Source organism: Sphaerodactylus townsendi, linkage group LG03, assembly GCF_021028975.2.
Source record: "Sphaerodactylus townsendi isolate TG3544 linkage group LG03, MPM_Stown_v2.3, whole genome shotgun sequence".
In the NCBI taxonomy this organism is placed as follows: Eukaryota; Metazoa; Chordata; class Lepidosauria; order Squamata; family Sphaerodactylidae; genus Sphaerodactylus; species Sphaerodactylus townsendi.
Window position 1 is genome coordinate 83413790 of NC_059427.1, and position 25351 is coordinate 83439140.

General features: G+C 40.2%; 1 protein-coding gene across 4 annotated transcripts in view; it reads left to right on the top strand.

The window, feature by feature from the left end:
* The window catches only part of LOC125427657 (mitogen-activated protein kinase 9), a 56887-nt gene that overhangs the window by 14537 nt on the left and 16999 nt on the right, over positions 1-25351 (top strand). For 2 of the 4 annotated variants that reach the window (XM_048487191.1, XM_048487192.1), the window contains exons 3-9: positions 808-937; positions 3443-3501; positions 4792-4930; positions 15254-15419; positions 16491-16562; positions 23674-23856; positions 24718-24842. In XM_048487191.1, coding sequence (XP_048343148.1) covers positions 808-937; positions 3443-3501; positions 4792-4930; positions 15254-15419; positions 16491-16562; positions 23674-23856; positions 24718-24842 — 874 coding nt within the window. Of the gene's footprint in view, positions 1-807; positions 938-3442; positions 3502-4791; positions 4931-15253; positions 15420-16490; positions 16563-16820; positions 16893-23673; positions 23857-24717; positions 24843-25351 lie in introns of all 4 variants that reach the window. The other 2 variants (XM_048487190.1, XM_048487193.1) reach the window with 2 other exon arrangements.

Here is a 25351-nt window from a genome sequence, read left to right on the forward strand (position 1 = left end):
TTTTATTTAGTTTTGTCTATAGGGTAAGGGCACCTGAGTGAAAAATTATGTTAAGTAAGCCGTGGAGCAGCTGTCAAAATAATTTGCATATTGGAGAAGAATTTGTTAAAACATAGTTTATAGAAGGATTTGTTACAAAATTGTTTCTTTAATTTGTATTTGGTTGAGTAAAACTAATTTTTTTAAAAATTCTTTATAAAGTTTTTTTGTTGTTGAGACCACTTATAGGTGTGTTGACGATACTGTTACCAAAATCAAAAAGCAGTTTTCTCCAGAGGAGTGGTCAAAGGAATTCTTTTTTCCTCCCTTTCCACCCAATGACATTATCTTCTGCAAAATCCTTTTCCAGCCCTTTAAAATACAAGGAGGCTATCTAGATAACCATGGGTTTATGTTTTCTAGTCAGGAAAATAGTATTATGATGGCTGCGCATATGTGTTTGTTGTAAGGCTGGAAAAAAAACAGAGAGTGCATGTGCACAGCTGCCGTACCATACCACTGTCCTTCTTGAGCCAGAAACTGCTGTGCTGTTTTGGCTGGTTGTGACTAAAGAATTGATGTAAGCAAGGAATGTAATATGTGTGAGTTGCGGAATTACTTGTTTCCGGTTTATTGCAGGCAGCAAAGGAGAAGGAATCCATATAAAGTCAAGAGAGGGACAGGGAATAGAGAAGGAAGGGATTAAGAGTCCACTGAAGATTAGTTAAGCTATTTCATCTTGTTCTACAGTTACCCTTGCAAGCCTTTCAGTGCTTGTTTTGCATTGCAAAGGGCTAGAATTAGTGTGCTTCTGTCTTTCCCTTTCAGTGCTGCATTTGACACAGTCCTTGGAATCAATGTTGCTGTAAAGAAGTTGAGTCGTCCCTTTCAGAACCAAACACATGCAAAACGAGCTTATAGGGAACTTGTGCTTCTAAAGTGTGTCAATCACAAAAATGTGAGTAATTTTAATTGAACATATATTGGAACCAAATAAATGTGAAATAACAGTTCATTGATTGCCAAGTCAGCTGTGATTGAAACATCTGTACAACACGTTTGTTAATATATGTATCTCAGTTTAAGTATTTGGAAAACTACATCAATTGCTACCTTTGTTATATACTTTTATAAAACATACATTATAAAATAAATATAATGTATCTTTGTTAGCCCCTATCTTAAGCATAATCCATACGTTACTGTTACTTTATGACATTATGTTTTCTGGCTTTACTTCAGTTGGTCTAATCATTGTCCAGTTTCATCATGTTAGCTCATTTAATATTACTGAAATAATATAGTCTAAAATTCCAAAAAGAAAATAATGTTAGTCTGTTTCTGAAAAAGAAAAAGTAGTCTTATGGCACCGTTACAGACTGATACATTTTTTTGTATCATGAGCCTTTGTGGACTTTCTGGACACTTCATCAGTTGTATGGAGTATATTCTCTGTTGTCTTTTGGCCTGTGTGTGTACGTTTGTATAATTGTACGTATGTCACGCAAGGTAGCATTCCATCACTTGGTGGAAGCTTCCATATGCTACCAATACAAGTCTGAGCTGGACCACAGGGAAGTGTTTGTCACTGACTACCATGCCTGATTTGAGCTGCATGAATTAAGCCTTACTGAATTTGGATCATTAGAACATATGCAGCACTTGTGTATAAACAATTCACAAAAGGTCACAGTGTTTCTAGAAATAGGCCATGTCAGTCTGAGATGGAATCACACAGAAGAAAATCTAGTAACCTATACAAAATCTAATTTAATATGTTGATGGAACCAGGTAATATATTGAAGTAATTAAAGTTTATTAATTTCAGGAAAGTAATTGGTTTTATTGACTTTCAGTTTTCAGAATATAATAAAACTAATCTGTAAAACTGCTCAAGAGCAGTTTTTGTTGTACACTATCTGTCCTTCAGTGCCCCCAAAAGAACAACATAAATTACCATTTTCTAGTGCATTGTAATTGAAGTTTCAGTATGACAGTAACAAACTGAGTACGCCAATAATTGTTGCAATATGGGAAAAATTTGTTCATTCTTTATTGTCATGCTTACTTTAACAATTAAGGTAAATATTAGCATTTTTAGATGGATTTAGTTTCATATCTTCACAGATGCATAGGCTTGGTTTCTGCGTAGTGCCCACAGAAGATGCTGAAGGTTGAGATATTCCCTGCTTGCCTCCCTCCAAGACCCTTTATTCCCAGTTTATTTGCAGACTAAAGGGATTCGCATGTGCTAATAGCTGGGTAGGTTGGGCTGCTGCAGTGGGGTGGGGGAAGGGAAAGAGATCGGTCTTTCTCTTGATTGATCAGAGTTCTGCTCACAGAAGGGAAGGAGCAGCTTTACTGTTCCCCCTCTTCACTGGAGCAGCTCAGCCCACTTGGACTCAGGTCAGGTAGAAAGGCAGCATAAAAGTGTTTTAAATAAATAAAATCCTTCCCTATGGGATCCAACCCATGCAGTGTAATAGGTTTGCCAGTGTCACCACCTTGAACAGCCTTTGGGTAACTTTCTTAATAGAACACATTGCAGGCTTCTCCCTCGTACTGGGAACCAGTATTCAAATCATTTCAGTATGTTTTCCTTTAAGACTTGGAGAATTTCAGTCCAGCATGTTCATAATCCAGGACTGCCCCAGTGAACCTGAAAGTACATCAGATTAATTTACCAATTCCACCCCCCCAGCTGACCTCTGACTTTTCCTCATGCTGTTCTTGGGGTCTCTGTGTATATTATATGTGCTGGAAAATGAGCTTCCTATATAGATAAAATCAGGGGTTTTGCATACTCAGGAGACTCTTATGAATGTTAAACGAAGTATGTAAATAAAAAAACACATACCAAAAATGTCTTGATGAGAACTGAGCATGCTCATTGATTTCAGAATACTGAGCAAAGATGAGAAACAGTATGGTTACTTCCCATTTGAGTTTGGACTTTATATGATTTCTGTGTTCGGTTACTGGAATAGTGCTATACTAATTCCTAATGAAAGAATCAGCTTGATACCAAAACTCTCATTAATGAAGTTCTGGATTTTTGATAAATCAATTTCTAATCTATCTACCTAATAACCTATATGCAGTCCTGCATGCAGCTAGTTTAAGCCTGTTGATTTCAGTGGGCTTAGACTGGAGTACCTCAGGATAAATTTGTGTTTGAAATCTTTATCTTCTTTGTTGCAATACTGACCTATACAGCAGTTGATAAATAAGTAACACTATGCAAACATTTCAGGTTTGCAATAGTAAATTTGTTCTAAAATATTTTAGAACCATTAGGTTAAAATCATGATTTTTTTTGCCATTGTTGAAACTGCTGGTATACTGAAGATACAAAATCAGTAAATGAAATATTGTGTGCATTCTGGTTATGTAACACTGTTTATTTGTTTCTGCAAATATCTGTGGTGACGATCATGATTTTGTTTTACTTCTGGTTTTCCAGATAATTAGTCTGTTAAATGTATTCACACCACAGAAGTCACTAGAAGAATTTCAAGATGTGTAAGTTTTTGTTAATTGAGTTTTCTTGATAGCTACTCGTTTCAGATTTTAGGATCAAATTCTTTATGCTGTATGCAACAAAATGGGAATTAGTCTTGATTACAAGCAGGGTACCCACAAGGACATTCCGGGACGTCTCATTTTCCACAGTATCTCCTCCCCCACTCTTTCCTCTTTTCAAATCCTTGGGAGCCCCCATGGGCTCTCCCTTTTTCTTGCTTGCTTGTTTTCTTCCCACCCACTAGTCAACCCATGTTTATCTGCATCCCTGCTGCTTCAGCTTTCCCTCCTTCTCTACCTGTGGCAGCCCCTCCTTGGGAAAACTTTCACTTAGTTGTGCAGTGGTTACTAGACTGGGCCCAGTTGCAAAGCGGCAGCTGAGCCTGTCCCTTGGTGAGACCTCCTCAATTAAGGGACATGACAGGTGAGAGTGGAACCCTTTCCAGACTCTTTGGCATCCAGGTCCATCTGTGCTTTGGTTTACAGAAACCCAGTTTTGAAAGGTTTAGGAATATTGTTGTAGTTGTCAGCAATTACCGAAACTGTGATTCAGAGCTCAGTGGGCATTCTTTTCTTAAAGCCATTGTTTCTATTAGTTTGAGGAGCCTTTTAAGATTTCACCTTTTAAATGTTGGATTTACTGACCAATTTTTAATTGGCAATTTTCCCTTTTCCAACAGGGCAATTGAACCCATAACTAAAATCAGATTATGTTTTGTATTTGATGTAAGCCAATCTTTTAAAGTCAGTGAATATTATTCCCGTTGGCTTCAGTGGGAGGGTCTTGCACAACCTTATGCACTGAACATAGGACTCATGGATTGTTCAGATATTTCTGCTAAGCAGTATAAATAAATTAACTGTTAAATTGTTTAAATGGAACTTTTACTTAAAAATAAAATATATGGTCAGTGAATCTCAATTTTGTCCATTGTACTTAAACAAATTAATCTGATTTCCCATAATCTCTGTGTGTGAATAAAGGAAGACTATGTACTCTACTTATATTTAGACTTCTAAATGCTGTAGTTTTAATTCTGAAAAGTTTTTTTCTTGTGTTTTTTATTGTCACAAAGTTTTTGCCTTTAATGAAAGTAATAATGACTTATATTATTTACTGTAGACCATTTTTGGAGTTATCTCTTTTGCAAGCTAGTTGTATATAAGTATAATAGCAGTCTTCTTCACTTCCTTAATTGCACAGAAGAAAACATTCCTAGTGGACTGTACTCTGAGTGTTTATGAGAATCAAAATACATATGAAAATAGATTGTTTTTAAAATGCTTCAGGTATTTAGTAATGGAACTGATGGATGCTAACTTATGCCAAGTTATTCACATGGAGCTGGACCATGAACGAATGTCCTACCTTCTGTACCAGATGTTGTGTGGAATCAAACATCTTCACTCCGCTGGTATCATCCACAGAGTAGGTAGTATTATAGAAATAACATTTAATTGTTTAATTAAGAAGTTTTGCTTTTTACTACTTATTTCATTCATAATCAACTATATGTGAAACCTAGTGCTGATGATAAAATAAGAATTGCCTTAGCAGTTAAGGTGAAAGGCTCTGTCTCTAGCATTGACCAGCTGGATAATCTAAGAAATCTTGGAAGTGATGTGAGTTTTATACCATTCTCTCCTGTTTATCACTTTCCTTTAGAACCAGTCTCTCTCTGTCATTACTATGTCCTTTCTGTTGTGACTGAGGAATCTTTTGTCTAACGATAGGTAAAGAAGAAATTGAACATACAGGTTATAATAATAAATGGGAGCTCTTTATTTTAAGCAAATACCTGCCACTATACAGAATTACTATTCAGAAGGAGCAGTAACTAGTGTGTGTTTTCATTTCTTGATGCTAGACTGCTACTTAGTCACTTGCCTGTTTTTATAGGTTATGTGGCAATAGCTTGCAGGTGAATGGCAGCAGACTGGTTTCTAAGATAATGTTCTGCTGTTCCTGGCCTTTTAAGGATGAGAAAAGCTATATGAGAGCAAAGGAGCATGTTGGGCTCTGTAATGCTGGCAGCAGTCATTATCATCGGGGTCCCTAGGGCTGTAAAGCACTGCAATATAATTCTTTGAGCTACGGCAAAGAATAATGGGGAATTTGAGGGACAGGGGCTTGAAAAAGGACCGATAGAAAGTGGAGCTGAGGACTCAAAAACCTGTCTCGAACGTTTCTACGTTTTCTACATTTTATTTTATTCATTTATTTATGAAAACATTTATGTCCTGTCATTCCCCTTGTGTCAAGATAGCTTACAATAATAATGAAAACTTTCACAGCTAAAAACTAGCTCCTCCCTCCCCCTCAAAAAGATACTTGCTGTTCCAATGCCCTGGTGAGCAGGCAGGCCTTGCAGCGCCTTCTGAGCATCTCCAAAGAGAGGGCCCTTCTCACATCTTCCAGGATTCCATTCCACAGAGCCATAGCCATGATGGAAAAGGCTTGGGCTTTTGTTGATGCCAGATGGACCACCCTGGGTGTATATAAAGCGCCATCAAGTTGCAGCCAATTTATAGTGACCCCTGGTGGGATTTTCAAGACAAGTGATTAGTTAGTGGTGGTTTGCCATTGCCTTCTTCTGCAGAATCTTCCTTGGAGGTCTCTCTTCCAAGTACTGACCTAGCTTAGCTTCTGAGATCTGATCAGTTCAGGCTATATTGTACCTTTCCAAATCCATTGTAAATGGTGGGATAGTCAACAGAAGTCTGCCTGGTGACCATAGTTGGTGCACAAGAACATGCAGAAGGAGATGGTCTTTCAAATATGTATGCCCTAGGTTGAGAAGGGCTTTAAAGGTCATAACCAGCACCTTGAATTGAACTTCCTCCCCATCCTTTTTCTTTTCCTTCCTTCCCTGCTCTCTTCCTTTCTCTTCCGATTCCTTTTTCTCCCTCTCCTTACTTAATTGTTCTGTCTTGAATTATAACATTGACAAGGATTTTACATGTATGTATAATGCATTTTAACTGTATATTTTATAGCTTGTCAGCATCCTTGAGCCTGACTTTGATTAGGAAAGGGTTGAGTGAAAATAAACTAAAATAAACTGTATGAACAGGGAAACAGACTGGTACCCAATGTAGTGTTTCAAAGTGGGCAACATCCATTCCTAACAGCTAGTCTCTGACAATGATCAGGCTGCTGCTTTCTAGAGCAGTTGTAGTTTCCGAGTTGTCTTCAAGGGCAGCACTCTACATAGATAATCCAACTGTGAGGTTTCAAGAGCATGGATCTTGGCCAGATCAGAGGAATCTGGATACCAAGAAGGTTGTTGAATCAGATGCAGCTGACAGCAGGCACTCATGGCCACTGTGGCAACCTGCTTTTAAAACAACAAGCAGGGTCAATGAGCACCCAAAGCTCTTAATCTGCTCTGAAAAAGCCAATATTATTCCATCTAGGATAAGTAGATTCAGCCCTTTTAGAATATCATCCTTCCCAACCAACACTGCCTCTATCCTTCTGGATTCAGCTTCAGCTGCTCTGCCTTGGCCGCTTGATCACAGGCTCAAAGCACTGGTTCAAACCCAACGTGGATCCATCTGGAAACTTAGATAATGAAATGTAGAATTGGGTGTCATCTGCTTTACCAATGACATCCAACCCCAAAGCCCCAAAGAGTCTCTCAACAGCTCTACATACACGCATGTGCACACACACAAAGGACTATTCCCTTAATACCAACTCCATATTCAAGCTGGAAACAAGAATGGAGTGGTCCACTGTATCAAAGTCTACTGAAATATCCAACAGTACCAACAGGGAAGATTGTCCCCTGTCCAACTTTAAACAAAGATAATCTTCCCGTGCAACAGGAACTCAGTTGGTACCAAACCCAAGCCTGAAACAGGTCAAGGGCAGATGTGGCATTCAGAGTACCTCTAGGAAACCCTGGAGCTACTCTGCCACTACACATTCTGTTACCTTCCCTAGAAAAGATAGCTTGGAGACTGACCTGTAATTAGCTGCCTTGTCTCTAGGCCCGTGGTGGCGAACCTTTGTCACTCCAGATGTTATGGACTACAATTCCCATCAGCCCCTGCCAGCATGATGGGAATTGTAGTCCATAACATCTGGAGTGACAAAGGTTCGCCACCACTGCTCTAGGCAATAAAGTTTTTTTGAGCAGAGGTCTAATAACTGCTTATCGCAGTGACCTAGGAAAAGCCTTCTCAATCAGTTGAGGAGTTGGTGATTTTCACAAATAGCTCCAATACCTTTTCCTGGAAAGATTTTAACAGCACCAATGGGCATGAATCCAAAGCATAAGGTGTGGCCCTCACATTGCCAATGACCTTATCAGCATCCGTAAGGAGGCTCAATCTGAAATTATCCATAATGAAAGGACAATCAGGTACTTTGGACACCGTAGGTACTAGATCTGCCCTCAATTTGTCCTCTGGTCAGAATGGATGAATGGTATGTTGTCAGCAAAAAACCCTTACAAAACATCACAGCAGGGGGCCAGATTTTAATTGCACACAAGGTCACACTGGGGTATTATCAAAGCCGGCACCACTCTGAACAGTTGAGGTGGATGAGAGTCTGCTGACACAGTGGTAGCATAGAAGAAAGTCTTTGCTGCAATCACTGCCACCTCATAGGCCTATAAATGGGTTTTATGACATTTTCTTTCTGATTCATTCTGAGTCATGATTTTTTCCCCTTAGAGAAATTAGTTAGGAAAAAATATAGTGATATATTGACACAGCATATGCTGCAACCATTATAGAAATCTCAGGGCTTTATACCATACCACAGAGCAGTCAGTGCTAGAGAAAATTAAAAAAAGTCATTCAGTTTCTTGATCAGCTCTTATATAGGGCAGGAGTTGAGAAAAGAATCCTTCTAAATTTAGTTCAGCCATTTCTTCCTACTCATAGTGGGTAGATAGTCTTCCTGTGCATCCAACCTTCATTTCATAATTGAACTGTTATCCAAAACAACATTTGGTAAATAGTTTACTTTATTCCAAGCCTATTAAGAATCAATGTGGATATCATCCTTTTTATTGATGTTATCAGAAGTGTAAGGGGATCTGAATACTCCCTTCAGATTCCCTTCTTATCTAAGTAGAAACTGTGCCCTGGTACTGGAGGAAGGGAGTGTTCTCTGCATCTCTTTCAATCCCAATACCAAGAACACTCTGATATGCCAGTCCTTGTAAAGGACACCTCTTCTTCTCTCCCACCATTTCTTGAGTGACCAGACATGCCAAGCAACACCAACATAAGTAGGAGTAGGCTGGGTGAGAAAAAATTGTTCTCTTGGAGGCAGAGTTCATCTTGGTGTGTGATTTCCACCCCATCTCAGGGAGGGAGGAAAAAGAATCTGTCACTTCCTGTCTTGGCTTGGACTCCATTTTCCCCAGTATTTTTCCTGCCTCTGCAGGGAGTGGACAAACTTGTTTGTCTTTGTGCCTAGTATCTACCCCACTGTGTGTAGGGGGGGGGGGGGAGATTAAGAAAATCTTAGTGCCCGTAGGCCTTGTTGTTTCTTCCCGCCATTTTCAGCTGCTTCCTGCTAAAATGATGGATTGAGAGTTCTCCCCTCAGAGGGAGACTCAGCAGAAGCCACTAGGGCTGCTTATAGGAGGGAACATTCCCCTCAACTTTCAAGCTGCACTAATCTCCGCAGTGAAAGGAACGCTGCGGCAGTGACTGCCGAGCCAGAGGGAACGGCCATAGCGCTCAGCCGCAACAGACAGCTGCAGCTCGAAAAGTCGGTGGACGGCAAACGCAAAACAAAGACAAAGCACATGGAGCTGCCTCCTAAGAAGGGCAAGCTTGCGACCAACAAGACCTCTTCCTTTCCGACTGCAACTGGCTCCAGGAGGCTTACACCTGGCTCGGTTTCAACAGAAGGCAACCAAGACGCCGCCGCCCCCCCCCCCAGTGGGAGAGATGGATGCTAGTGGGAGTGATGGATCCACCTCCTCAGAACAGGCAAGATCACTCCGGTGAAGGAGGGGGGCGGGGGATCCTCTAATGGGGCTGGTCACACTTCCTTGATCCCAGTTCCCTAATGGAATGGCAGGCTCTCCCGTCTTCTGAATTTGCCTCTTTCTTCCAGCGTGCCATTGAAGAACATATTGAACAAGTTGCCATGATTGGTTCTCCCACTGTATCAGACAGCAAAGACAAAAGCAGCCTACCACACACCCCCGTTAATCCCCCCACTGATAGCGAAGGAATGTTTCAGGAGTGGAGGCGTGATACCAGCTGTTCATCAGAAGAGGATGAACCAGCTGTTGATGCAGTCCTCTGCAGGGCCCTCGAAGTTAGGACTTTCTCAGAGTCCACCCTCAGCACCCCAAGCAAACAGTCCTCCCGGTTCACCCACCCCTTTAGAGCAGCGTCACCAGCAGTTACGCCTTGAATTAGCTGAGCGTAGACGATCAGCTCAACTGGCTATTCGTCATTTGTAAGTTACTGGCAGGAGCAGCTCCCTGAAGCAACATTCCTCCAGCATTTCCGTCCTCACGCTGATAAGAGACAGGTCACAGCTAGTACGTTTTTGCAGAAGGCAATTCGTCACCTCCACTGCTACTCTTGCTTCGGTTGCGTGGATTGCTCAGAAAAGTCTGCTTTCCGGTAACGACCCTAGGGCTTTGCCCCCTGGACCTGATTTTTGGATTTGTGTTTTGGACTGTGACGACCTGGTGGACTGGTGAACTTGCTTACTGGTTCTCAGGCTGAACTCTAACCAGTGCCTTGTCAGGTGCCTTAAGAGACATTTCTGACCTGTGTTTAACCTGCAGTAAATATTTATCAGCTGCACCCTGTCTTCTGTCCGTCCTTGACAGTCAGCCCGTGACAGAAGTCCAGAGAAAGAACTCAACAAGATCAAGCCCTCACCATGCGGGTCTTCAAGAACCACAGCTTCTTAATAATCAAGGAAAAAAGCACCCTGATTCCCACCCAATGACTGATCCACCTAGGGGCTGTCATCAATACCACCATGAACACTCTGGTTGTGCCATTCCATCAGTATGAAGGGTTTCAGAACTCAGGGCCCTGTCCGTCAACCCCAGTCTTTGAGTCTTTCATAAGGACAGAGTCGTCCTTTCGCCAGATCCCACCTACAAACCTTAGGCTGCATACAGTTTTCATCTACATCAGGACATCATTCTGCCCAACTTCTGCCCTCAACCTTCCCATCCGAGGGAATGGATGTGGCACAATCTCAATGTTTGTAGGTCCCTTAAGGCCTTTATCATAAAGACCAACACCATTCGACAAACTCGACGTTTATTCATCAACACATCTGCCCCGAAATTAGGTCTACAGGTGTCCACTGCTTCTATCAGAACAACACTCAAAAAGTGCATTGTGGTAGCACATAAGGTGCAAAACCTTCCAGTGCCCAGAGGCATAACAGCTCATTTGACCCGTAGCGCAGCTACGAATGCAGCCTTCTGTCACAATGCCTCAGTCGAGCAAATCTGTAAGGCAGCCATATGGGTCATCCCATCATCTTTCATGAGGCACTACAAGCTGCAATCATGGGAAGCTGCAGAGACTGTCTTCAGATGAAGGGTGCTGGCAAACATACTGGACACTTAGTGATAGCCCACCCTAGTTGGGGGACACTGCTTTGGGAGGTCCCACCAAGATGGCCTCCGCCTCCAAGAGAACGGTCCATTTGGTCACTTACCATGAAGGAGCCTTCTCTTGGTAGGCAGGAGGCCAACTTGTCCCTCCCGTGGCATCGCTAGCGTCCAGAATGGACTACTGCCTTCTTCATCCAACAGTTGTGTTACATGTCACTTCCTGTTAATGTAATGTAATGTTACAGTTAAAGTTGCTGATCATGTTGCTGTCTCCATCCAGAGATTATTGTGCTTGTTGTTTTCTTATTCCATATGTCTTGTGTTCACCTCTTACTACTGCTCGGTCAGGAGTATACTGGGGAAAATGGAGTCCAAGCCAAGACAGGAAGTGACGGATTCTTTTTCCTGCCTCCCTGAGATGGGGTGGAAATCACCCACCAAGATGGCCTCCTGCCTACCGAGAGAAGGCCCCTTCACGGTAAGTGACCAATGGATTGTTCTCTAGCTCTCATTAGATAAGCAGTAGTTAGGTATGGGAGCTAGCATGCTTGGGTAAGATTAACTATTACCCCATAAGATTATTAGGAAAATAATAGCCAGAGCTTCATGGAGTAAAGTTAAGGTAAAATGCAAAATGGACAAAATTCCATTTTTGCTCCATTAATTTTTTTATTTAAAATTTTACCCTGTCTTATTTCCTGGGATTCAGGCAGCTAATAGAGCAGCAAGTTGAAAACATGTATAGCACCATATAAGAATCAATCAGCAACATAAAAATAGCACTCTGTATAAAATAGTGCAGCCAAATCTGTTCAAACAATTTACCCTTTAGGGTGGTTTGGGATGTAGAAAATGAGGCTGCCTCTGCAGTGACAAGAAAGCCATTCTAAAGGACTGGTCTTGCCACAGACACTTTCGGCAACTTTTGTCAAATGGACTGTTGAGAGTGTCTAATCCAAGACACCCTTGAGATGGTACAGCTAAGATAATTACAGAAAACTGAAGGATGACTCCAAATGTTTCAGTAAGTACACCAGTACCTTTCTCTGGCTAGTCATCCAGAGACCAAGGACAAGTCTTTGTCCCTCATGGGACTGAAATCAGAACAGTCACCCTTGCAAGGTAGGCTGGTTACAAGATGAGTTTCAGAAAACAATTAATTTGGTAGCTGTAGCCAATAAAGGCCAAAGTACTGGATTCAGAGTGAAGCCTCCTGAATTCAAAGACACCACAGAATATAAAGTGATTTATTAAAACTGTGCTGGAATATGAATAAAAGAGGTGTGAACATTGAGGATAAAATAACAAAAACTAATTCTAAAAAACTTACTACACATAAGCATAGGTTCAGATATCCAAAAGGCTTCATTGCCAAAAGAATATGTTATTCACCAAGGTCTGAGTTCTTTCATAGCAAGGCCCACCTGCAAGACAAGATACAAGACACAAGGTATGTAGCTGGGCCAAAGCTCAGGAACAAGCAGGGAGCAAGGATCAAACTAGCATGAAAGATCTAAACTATATACTCAAAGACCTGATCCTGCATTGACCTGATCCTGATTAGCTAATCAGATGTATGGTTTGTGATATCACTTGACCAACAAAAACTGTTGGACTCTTTTGTTTTCTTCCAATTCTGTGATTCTATGATTCTATAACTCCAGGTACTCAGATAATAATTCTTGCTGCTGCATTTTAAAGCTTATGAGATACCTTCAAATACAGCCCCATACAATCCAGTGTGGAAGTTATTGGAGTAGGTATGTCAACAGTATCTAAATAAAGCAGTATTTATTTCTTTTGAGTACACCTAGCATACAAACTAGGTGTAATCAAAAGTAGATACTCTTAGCCACAGTACCAACCTATTTATCTATCAATATGGCCATGTCCAAGAGCACTCCCAAGCTCTTAACTCCATTTAAGGTGGGAAGATCAGTACCAGCCAAATCCTCTGCCTCCCAAGTCAACATCATCTCAGTCATGTCTGGATTAAGTTGCAGTTTGTTTGCCCTCAGCCGTTTGACCACATCTTTGAGACACTGGCCCCAGACTGTCAGAGCTACTCTGATCTTAAATAATGAAATGTAAAACTAGGTATCGTCTACTTACTAATGGCTACTGAATCCATACTTCTTAATGATCTTGGTCAAAGATTCAAGGGCACTGGGGATAAAATGGAGACTTTCATCATCAGGTCCCAGTAAGCTGACTCTGCATCTCCTGTGGAAATTCTTTATTTTAGGAAACAATAAAACCAATGGAGGGTGTGGCGCCTCCCCTGACAGCCCGTCCCCCTGTGGCGAGTGTGCCGTCCCACCTCCCTTTACCTGGGGGTTGTCCTCCCCAGACGTTGTTCTAAATAACCTCGCCCACAGGGCGCCTCAGCTCCGGTGTTCCCTGACTCCCCTCCTGCACTCTTCCTGCTCACCTCCCCTTGCTCTGTTACTCCACCAAGCGAGGGTTGGTCCGCCTACCAGGCTCCCACCACTCCCCCTCCCCTGTTGTACCCTCACAGGGTGGGGGCTCCGCACTGGTCCCCCAGCTTGTTCCCCTGCACAGCTGGGCTGCAGGACCCTTCCACTCCCTGCCCTCCTGGGCTACAGAGCTCTCTTTCCCTTCCACACAGCTCTTTTTCCCTGCCTCCTTACAGGACTCCCTTCCTCCCTCTTCCCACAGCCAACGCCCCAGATCTTCCTTTCCCACCCCTTATATCCCTTTTCCTCCCTCATCTCCCTGCCTCGTCCCAGCTGCCATCCCCTCTGATCAGGCTCAGCTGAGACTGGGCGAGCCTGGCCGGGCTCAGAGCCCCGCCGCTGCAGTCCCTCGACCTGGCACGTTCGTGTCGGCGGATTGGCTGATCGCCCGACCGAAGGATCAGTAGGTCGATGTATCGACATGGCATCCGGACTGGGTGCCGGTGAATCACCATGTCGAGGCAGCGGCGTCCTGTCGGGGCGGGGAGGCGGTTGGGAGGCTAGGCAGCGTGTCGTCCCTTCTCCAGCTGCAGTCTTACACGGCTCTGGAACAAGTCTGGGCGCCGCGCTGGGGCTCGCGCCCGGATAGAGGGTGTCTTTTAAATCTTAACCATTGATTATAGTTGGTTCACTGAAATAATACAGTTGGCTATTATCAGGTGCTGCAAATAGAGATAATGGCAATGATAGATTTCACTTATGCAGTTGAATCTGGGGATCATCAACTATCAATCCCAAATCCATTTGAAGGACCTCCCAAATTGAAATGTGATAGGGGTAAATGGTTCATCCAGAAATGCCTGCACTTACAGTGCCACAACTTGCTGAACCACCTTGCCCAAACAGGAGATTTATCTGAAGATGGGGTTTTTTTTACAACGAATCACAGCTTCTTTTAGCTGTGAAGGAAACACCCCTTGTAAGAGGGACATCTTAGTGATCTGCCAAAGGAGTTACCACTGTTTCCTGACATGTTTTTTTAAATAGCCAGAAAGACCAAGAAAGGACATGAAGTTTCCTTCACACAAGCCTGTGATGACATCCGTCGGGGAGACCAACCAGAAATTGTCCATAGGATTTTGAATTTGCCACTTATAATCCCAAAACAGGTTTGACTTCAAACTGGCATCTGAGTCTAATTGTGTGAGCGAAGCTTCATCAGCAACAATGATCATAACAAATATGTCATCAGAATCAATGAGTAGTTGCTGAGGCTCATTTACAAATCGGTGAATAATGAACTTTAGTGATCTCTCTATTCCCATCCAAAAACAGATGGATTTACTTATTGTCAGACTTATCACTTGCAGGAAGGGGAGGTAGCAAATGCCAAGTGCATTTGCCACAGGTACACAGAAAATGGTCAGTTTCTAGAATCCCAGATTTTATTTTTAGCTTATGTAGCTTGTGGGGCCCCAATTACATGATTCTGTAGAAAGAAGTTTCCAAGAAAGGACTACTGTTAATTGATAGATGCAACAATATTTAACTCAACAACAAACCATCAATTTGCTTGCGAGTGTGTTAACAGAACATCTGATTAGATTTTGGCTTTTCAGTGCATTCGTGAACACATTTATTACAGATATCAAAAGTCTTTCTTTCAAATCACTTAAAGTGGCTTATAGAATAAATAGCCGGTGCTGACTTTTGTGGGTCATATCGTGTGTTGTTCTTTGAATTAATTGATACACTTTATTTTCTTAGGATTTAAAGCCCAGCAATATAGTAGTGAAATCCGATTGTACTCTCAAAATCCTTGACTTTGGACTTGCAAGGACGGCATGTACTAATTTCATGATGACCCCATATGTAGTAACTCGGTATTACAGAGCACCAGAGGTTATTCTTGGCATGGGATATAAAGAGAATGGTAAGTTACAGGTGGAATTACGATTACTTCTATCTGTGATTTACATGATTAGTGTTTATTTGATATCTTACAGCGGCCTAAGAGTGCCAGCTTTGTTAGGCTTGTTGTCCAGCTTGACTGTGCTGTAGGGTAATTGTCTGAGATAATGTCGCTGGAATGGCAATCTGGGAAATTGGTTCTATTTTAAAATCTGCAGCCAGTGAGCTAAGACTGCAGGTAGTACTTGTTCACTGTGCTGTTGCTGATCATCAAGAAAGAGGTAGGGGGCCTTCATGCCCTTAGCAGTGCTTATCGAGAGGTGTCCTTGGTGTCAGGGATACTGATTGGTCAGTGAACAGCTGTGAGCTTCACAATGCTGACCACCTGCCTCTCTCATGTAATGCTGCTTTTCAGTCCCTTCTGGTCAGAATGTGAAGGTCTCCTTCCCCTCTCTGAATGCAGCAGAATACTACTTTTTAAATTTGTAGCTGTAGTAAAACTAACTATCCAGATTGCCAGATTGGTTTCATGAGGAAAGGGTGTTTTTTTCTTTTCTTTTTTTTCACATGGTTATTGTGAAATGTTTCTCCAAAGAATGAGGTTTGGGGTAGACATTCTTGTAGAACACAGATCCTGGAAGTGTATGGATATTTTACTACAGTATACAGAATGAGAAGCACTGTAATGATCTGAATAAACCTGTCCTATATAAGCTATAGGTTCTAATCCCGAGAAAATTACTGCAAAACTTCCATTTAAATCAGCATGATAAATGAATCCTAATTTAAGGGAGAGTCCTAACTAAATCCCATTTTACTCAGTAGGGCTTACTCCAAGGAAAGGTTTTTTTTCATTGCAGCCTCAGGCGCATTAATTTCAACAGGCCTCATGAAATAGTTTTGTTGGTCACAGGCCCCTAGTTTATAGTAGTCTGCATAATTAATAGTGAAATCTGTGGCAAATTTTTCATATAGATTGTTGTAGATGATTAATTTATTTTGTAAAGCATTAAATGTTCAATGTGTGTTTACCATATTAAAATGCATTTGTAAATTTTTAATTTTTATCCCTATTACACTTAACATTTGATAGTGGATATCTGGTCTGTTGGGTGCATAATGGCTGAAATGGTCCTCCATAAGGTCCTGTTCCCAGGAAGAGATTGTATCCTTCACTGTGCTTTCAGGGAGCATGATAAATTAATACATGATTAATACACATGATAAAAACAGGATTAAGGAAAATATTAAAGAATTGAAGGACCTATTGTAGGTGGCTGTAGGATTTTTAACACTAGTTTTAAAAAACATGTAGTAGCAGTTTCATTTTCCACATTGCTGTGTTGTAATGTAAATGTGTTGTTTTGTTTTTCACATTTCTTCATGACATTTCATAATTTTATCATATCACTTTTACTTTCAGTTGATATCTGGTCAGTTGGTTGCATCATGGGAGAATTGGTGAAAGGTTGTGTGATATTCCAAGGCACTGATCGTATCCTTCCCTAATGATCTTTGAATCCTAATTTCACATTCACAAAAGAGCTATTTTACTTGTGGACATAAAAGATGCTAGTCCCCTGCCAGCTACTTAATACTTCTCTTTCCTGAATAGATCTGCCAGCCGTGTTTGAAATTTGTGATATTAACCAAGCACCTCTACTTTTATTCTTGTCCTTGATTACATTTAATTTCACTTTTTAAACATTAAGTATTATTTTTAGGAACTATCAGTTTGCGGTTTTAAAACTATGCTGCAAATTTCCTTAACTTAGTTGCCATGACTAAGCTACAGTTTAAACTGAACATTCAACAAAATTAAATGATCAAACTTTATACTATTTGACTTTCGTTGTTGTTGCTGCATTTCTCTGCACAATGGAAATAAACTCAAAACAATGGTTTTGTCTTGTCAGTTGTTATCCTGTTTATCTTCAAGTGGATAGTAAAGGCATGCAGGTTAGAAAAATATAATTCACAATGCTTGATTTCATGAAATAATAATGGTTGATCATGTATTAACCTAATAACACAAGTAATAAGAGAAGCTTGATTTTCATTTTTCAATTTTCTCCCATATGTATTATTTTACCCGCAAATGCCTTATGACCAACCTAACACAATTCTTCATGTATGTATGTCTCCACTTAGTTGCATGCTGATACTAGTTTCCATATTTGCTGTTTTCATGCATGTGGTGTTTCTCACATAAAAATCAAGAGATTTACCCATGCTTTATACATTTTTGTGCAGTGTATGAATTTTGCTTGTTCAATCTCCATAGGTCTAATGGCTACTTCTTTCTTCCTTTGCTCATTCACTTATATTATTGAATAACAGATCTATGGAACTGCAGTGTCAGTCACATCTCTGTTATGGGTAAATAATGTATAGATTTCTGTGTACATCATTAGCTTTCATGTCTAAACATAGTAGGTAAAATAGGTGTGAGACTTCTCTTGTTCATACATTGATTTGAATCCTGCCTGATCAGGATATTCTGCTTCTGAGTTGGGGATCATCCCAGGAATAGCTGGGGTGTATGTGTCAGAGATCTCCTGCAGGAGAGGAAAATCAGCAAAAGTTACTCCCCACCCTTGCGCAGCAAAAAAATTCAGGTGGGTCTGACCCTTTGTATTTTCCCTAGCACCAGAATTCTTCTTCTCTGTGACCTACCTCAAAACTATGTTCTTCCTTTCCTGAGCAAGCATTTTGCTCTCAATTTATTACTCTGTTTTGAAAGGAACAAGTGGCAGAGAACCATATAGATTTAGAAAGATGTTGGGCATAAGAACTGTTTTCTTTTTTTATCAAACACTTTAGAGATGCATTTACGTAGACATTTCTCCTACGTATTTTGGGATATGTTTAAGATGGCTAGTCAGTCAGCCAGGGAATAAATTAGTGGCTACAATGCTTTGGCAACCCCCTCCCCCTTTTCACCCATCACTCTACAAATTGTCATCACTGTAAGGCATTTTGTCTGTTTGGGTCACTCAGGACTGAGTAGCCTTTCCAGTAGCATGTGGTGGATTCAGGTTACAGTTCTAATATTGTCCCACCCTGAAGTGTAGAATGCCTTTTTTCTTTTCAAACCAATCTTCTTAAAAATGTCACTAGAGAACTGAGGCAGGTTTAAACAACTTTAAAAGAAAATGTATTGAACAATCATAGATGGAATTATGAAGAAAATCAGCAAATGGAAATCAAGCAGGAGTAAGCTATGTACAATCTTAGGTTTCTGTCACAGGCAGAGGATTTTATCAAGCAGTCTAGGTTTCTTAGATGTCATATTGCTTATGAAGGTGCAGTTTTGTCTTGAGTTACTCTTAGTTGTTACTGATGTATGTATTCAAAAAGACTCTGGGTTCTAATAGGCTGGCATCCGTTCGCTCAGTACACACAGCCTTTCTGCTGTAAGACATCCACTGTACAGAAATCTCCCTTGTGTGGTAACTTAAGCAAATCACTAATACACCAGACAGGGCATCTCCTCTGAGTATAATTCCCTTTCTAACTGGCCTAGGAATTCTTCAATCTCCCAGAAGATATATTCCCCTCACTATTTATGGTCACTGTGGAAATTCTCTCTCACTTTTCCATCTCTTCATTGACCAATAAGAAACATCCAGTTCTTTGTGTATTTCTGCTCTCAGCATATTCTGACACATACCATATTTCACATCAGAGTCATTGAAATCCTTTCAGGGTAGATTTTCACACACAGCTAAGGGACTTGATGTTAACCTGTAGAAGTCCGAATCCAAAAGATTTTCAATCTTTTCCCTCTCAGAGATACCTCCTCTCTCAGCAGGTTGTTCCACCAATCAGAACATAGGCCAGTTTACCCAATAAGTGTGCTGTTCAGCTCCTAGAAAGTTTTTTCCCTTGTACTCTGTGGCTGCCCTTTGTTTTTGGCTGCACTTCCAAGCCCTATTTATCTGTGTAGTTCCGTCACACATGCATTCAGGATTTAGAATTTAAAAGTGGTGAACAAATTGTGGGGGCAACAACAGTTTTTCCTTTCTCTTAAATTTAATTAGCTACAGACCAGGGACTTCTAAACATACAGAAGTTCATATTCACAAGAATCCCCCCCCCTCCCAAAAGCAGGATCAGCCTGTATGTAGGAAATCATTATGTCCCCTTACAGCAGAAAGAAAACTTTTTTAAAAAATAGCAATTCAGTTAATACAATATATGGTTTGCTCCTAATTCCTAAGCCACTTAGGAAGTTCCTTGAATAACAGGATTGCTTCTGAATCTAGATTTGATGAATTCTTCAGTAACAATGGATTTCTGTGTAGATTTGATGAATTCTTCAGTAATAATGGATTTCTTCAGTAATAATGAATTCTTCAGTAATAATGGATTTCTGTGTAGGTGCAAAGTTCTCAGGGGGAGGTTGAAGTTGTCTTTAGTTGTCTAGTAGTTCCTATATTATTGTATCATTTATCAGTTACAGCTGAATGTATTTGATCAATAGTAACTAAGAAGCCTTTATAATTTCTATGTATATGGAAAGGTATATCACAGCAATGCTTAGGCGGAGTGGTGATGTATGTGAGGCAAGGTTTTGCTTGTTAGTAAATACTGGAGGATATTGGGGACAGCTAAATGGAATGTATCTAGATGAGGATAAGAGATAGAAGGAGAAATAGTATTGTGGATGGAGTGTGCTAGAGACTGCCTGACAAGGATGAGGAGGTGAACAGCTGGACAGTATGTCCAAACAATGTTACCTTGTAGTTCACTGTTGTGTCTTCAGTGCAATCACAGATGGGACTTCACAGGCTGGCCATGGAGAACTAACTAGAAGGCTTCCAGAATCTTCAGAACACTTGCAATATTCCCCCTGCCCCTGTCTGGAGCTGAGAGTGGGCCGGTTTCCTGCCCAAACAGTCACTTGACATAGGAGAGCTCTTCTCCCTCAGTTTTCTCTTTGCCACCGTGAAGGAAGGACTGGCTTCAGCTGAGTGCTTAATTTACTTCAGAGTTTTCTTCTCTTTACTTTTTATCTTCTTTGTCAAGATGCTATTGTTCAAGGAATATTCCAAGTGTAGGACAAAGTTGACTCAAAGCTATGAGCTTAATGTATATCTTTTCTGCCTTGGAGTTGCCCATCTTGTAGCCTTTTTTACTCCAAAGGCCAAACATGAACTCACCTCAAGGGGTAAGGCTGCACTGTGGGAGAAGTCTGTCACTTTGGTGGATATTCCCTTGAAGAAATCTTTAAAGAGGGCTCATATGCCTTCATTCACTTCAGTCCTGACATCTCCTTTGGATCTGACTTCTGACTCAGCTTTGGACACCAGAGGTGCAATTTCTGAGCCCCCCTAAAAAGAAGGTTAAGAATACCTCTCAATCTTAGTCTGTCTCCTCAACACTGAGGCTCATCACCAGTGCACCCACAGTCTGATTCCCTGGTTCATCTATTCTCCTCTCAACGTCAATCACTGTTGTCACCTCTATGTCAAGGCTCGTTGGCACATCCACAGTCTGATTCCCCAGTTCATGAGCCAGATGTTTCTTCTCAACATTGATCATCATCATCTTCTCAACACCAACATTCTTCTGTTTGGGGTCAGCAATCCCCTTGATGTCATCCATTAATCTCCCCATTTAAATGGAGTCCTTGTCACAGTTGAGGTTGGAGATTGGGGGCCTTCTGATGTCAAAGCTTCCACTCCCATCAATCTGGAATGCTGTTGCCTCCTGTCATTGATTTTGCCATCAGAAAAAGTTGGGAGTTCCTGAATTGTCTAAGGACACCCTACACTTTATTCAACAGAGAATCTTCTCTGTCCTTGGAGGGCAATGTTTTCGAAGTTCCCTTACCTCTTGTACCAGGGAAAGCAAATGAGGTCGGCACCTCCTTCATCTTTTCCTCTATAAGGTTTCCAGTCTCATCTCTTTTTTTACCCAGTTTGACACAAAGCTCATTATTTAATGATTGGGCTAATACACAAGAGGAAAAAATGCAGACAGTTTAACTTACTGATGTGAGAAAAAACTTCAAATTCTACAGATAGCTCGATAATTTACTAATTGCTCTCTTTCTGGGGTGCAGGTTGTAGTTTTAAGTAGCCTTTGTCTGAATCATATAACACTTAATAGGTAAGGGAAAAAAGTGTTTGAGTTACTATAAGATCCTGATGGCACAGCATGTACTTTCATAAATTGATGTGGGCCAACTAGTACTTAACACAACCACCATTGATGATGACTTCCCCATTCTTTCTATGAAGCAATCCTTAGCTGATTCAGGATGAAAGTCATCATCAGTTCCTTGGAAAGCTACCTTGCAGAGTTGGCAAGTGCTTCACATAATAATTTATCTGGCAGGGGTGTTTGTTTGACTCTGCCGTTCTGAAAAAGTTAGTACAGGATAAATATAGCAGACCCAAGAAAAAAGTTCCAAGAGCTACCACACCATGTCTCCATGTATTTGGATTTAGGACTAGGTGCTATAATGAAATAAGGTTTGTAATGAGACTTAAATCTTCTGTATACACCTCATTAATGTTCAGGATCAACCTGGAGTATATTATGTGTAAGTAGTCCCTACAATGAGCAGTTCTCCTCTTAAGCATATCTAAGAATACTCTCTGCTGCCACCACCAGGTGTTTAGCTAGCAGGGCATTTGTCTGGTAACCTGGATCTTAGACCCATTGCTGCAGTCTGTCGCAGCAGACTTTTTTCCAAAGCAGAAATCACTTCTGTTCCAAATAGGGAAATTTTGGAAATCACACTCTTGACAGGCAGGTTCCTTGCTTTCTGTCTGTGTCTATTTAAGTGAGAGCAAGTTGTGGCTTTATATTTGTGTAGAGAAAATAATAAAATCTTCATATAGACAAAGATGATTGTATAGTCATACACAAATCAAAGCAGTTGGCAGTTTTAGTGAAGTCATTCTGAGGCTTTCTAGCACTTATGGTTTGCTAGTCTTACTAACACCGAATCGCTAAGAGTAGAAACAGGTAAATTGCATGTAATTGCTTTTTCAGTTAGCTAAGTCATTTTTCATGTGGCTCTTCTTCATAGGATTTTTTCCCTTGTGATATTTCCAGAACATCAAAAAGGTAACCAAACAGGAAGGGTGCTGAACCCAGATGTTCAGTGTGTGGCTTTAGAAACATCTGCAACTTTGTTGAGGGATTTTACACTTCAGGCCCAACACAGTGCATCTAAAGGTCCTACTTCGGATTGTGCAGCCATATTTCTACACAGAAAGCTACAAAGTGAGACATAATTACAGGCAATGGATGTTGCCTCTTTATTCCATTATTGGTGACAACGTGCTTCATTTTACTGGTATGAATGTATTTATTGAAAGTTTAAAAGGCTGGAAAGAGTTCAAGATAGATTTGAATGTTGACAGTTTAATAACATTGTTGGCTTGAAATGCCATCTCCAGTTCTTCCAAGTAACTCTTCAAGAGATTCACATTCATTTTTCTCCAGTATGGATCGGGCAGCTCATAGGATAAGGAAAATACCTTATGAAAAATACAAAGAAAGATGGGAACCTTGGTTTGTATACTTTGAGGAAACAAATGATATCAAACATCACTACATTACATACTGAACTTTATATCAAGTATAAAAACAAATACAGGAAGAAATAAGTGAATGAATGGCTCCAATTGTTCTCTTAGTGATAAATAGCTAAAAATGATTTTCTGGATGACCAATGTTACAGGAGGAAAAAAAGGGGGGGGATATTACTTATTTAGTATAATAAGGGGTACATTGAACTTGTCTTTGCTGATAGTTGTCTTGCTGGTGTATTACGGAAGGTTTACGAATCGTTATAGATAGTGAATAGTAGTGGATATAGTAAATAGGATTTTTTTGTAAATATTTGTGCGATTAATAACAATATGTAAAGTTTTAATATTATAATATAATAATCTATATTTAATAAGGATTGTTAAATTGTCATATATTTATGTTGTGTAACAGCTTGATTATTGATGTATATGTCAGTGATCTTTGGTTGGAAATAAATTTATTTGGGGAAAAATGAAAAAAAAAAGATTCACATTCATAGAGAATTTTTATCAGTTAACTCTTCAAATATTTAATCTCTGAGTAATTTTAAGTATGTCATAAATTGCTGTGTATTTTGACAAAATAATTGTATTTAATCTGAGAACTCTCCTGCCTTAATTTTTCCGAAACCATTTTAATACAATCTCTTCAGTCTTGAACTGCAAATATTTGTACTGAACAGATTTGGAACAAAGTTTATTTTCCTAAACGAGATTTTACAGACATTGACCAGTGGAATAAAGTTATTGAACAGTTAGGTACGCCGTCAGCAGACTTTATGAAAAAACTACAGCCTACTGTGCGTAACTATGTAGAAAACAGGCCAAAATATCCAGGTATCAAATTTGAAGAACTCTTCCCAGACTGGATATTTCCTTCGGAATCTGATCGTGACAAACTAAAAAGTAAGATTTTATTTGTTATACAAGTGTTTTAAAGATCTGTTCACTTGAAGTATGTGCAGTAAGAAAATATATTTACCAGGTTCTCATAGGTGTTAGGCAGATATTACCTAGAAGCTTTTTCTGCTTAAGGTTGCAACACAGAGTTGAAGTTAACAATATCCTAAAGACTGGTCCCTCTTGTTTTAGATGTTTTCCACATTGTGACAAACTTGTGGTTTCCCTGTTGCAGCTTGGTTGCCAATACGGCACAGCAGCAACAGGGCTTTCAGATAGCAAGATTCCCCATGGTTTCTTTGCCCCAATTCCCCAGCAGTGCGGGGAGAGATGCCTTTTTGCTGAATTGATATTTATTCATTCATTCATTCAACTTCCTATACCGCCCACCCCTGGAGGGCTCTGCGCAGTGTACAATACAATAGTATTCAATAACATAAAACCAATTAAAATATCATAAAGCCAGTCAAAAATAACAAATAGCAGCACAAAATCAGATGGCGAGATAGTGATCCATATTGAATTGGTGATTCATATTGAATTGATCTTCAACTGCTAATTTTTAAAAAATGCCTCAGTATTGAAGAGAGGAGATAGCTGATACTGAAAATTAATGTTTTGGTTTGATGCTACATCTTGTTTTGTGTGTCATTTTCCTATTGGAACATACACTAGGAAAATACTTGATCTTTATATTACATTTGTGTTTATTTGATATGGTAATATTTCCAAAAATTTACGTTTTCCTCCTACTGGTTTAGGCTCCTTAATGATACCATGTATTCCTCATTAATACATGTTTTGTATTTTGTCTGTATGTTTCAAGACTTCAGCGTCTATCACATCTTTTCCCACTTCGTTTTCTAGCAAGTCAAGCAAGAGATTTGCTATCAAAAATGCTAGTGGTAGATCCAGATAAACGAATATCAGTTGATGAAGCTCTGCGACATCCATACATCACAGTTTGGTATGACCCTGCAGAAGCTGAAGCAGTAAGTTTGTTGGGAAGTATTACTTGATGAGAAACTAATAGCATATTTTATTTATTTAAAATATTTTTATCTTGCCTTACCTTAACAGGCTCAAAGGAGCTTGTGAAAACAGATGTTCAAAGGCATACAGCAAAAAAATTTTTTTAAAAAAAGACGAGCATTGTCATCAACATTCAAACAACATAAGTTCAAACAGCTCTATAAATTTTTAGAAAACCTCAACAAGCTTTTAGCATACAAATTTGGTAATTTTCCTTTGACAGAAGTCCAAAGGAATAGCCATGTTTTATTCTGTTGCACAGAAAGATCCCAGGAGATTTCTGAATTAATCCACCACTTCTTCCTGTACCTTCTTGACAGTGGAATACTCTGTTGTGGTCCTAGTGCCTAGCTAGTTCTGCCCCCCCCCTTCTGATTCTCTGAAAGAATTAAATAATCTTTTGCCGCCATCACCAAAACCATTATTCTCTGCTCTATAAAACATTTGATAAGAGAGCATTTATAGTGCA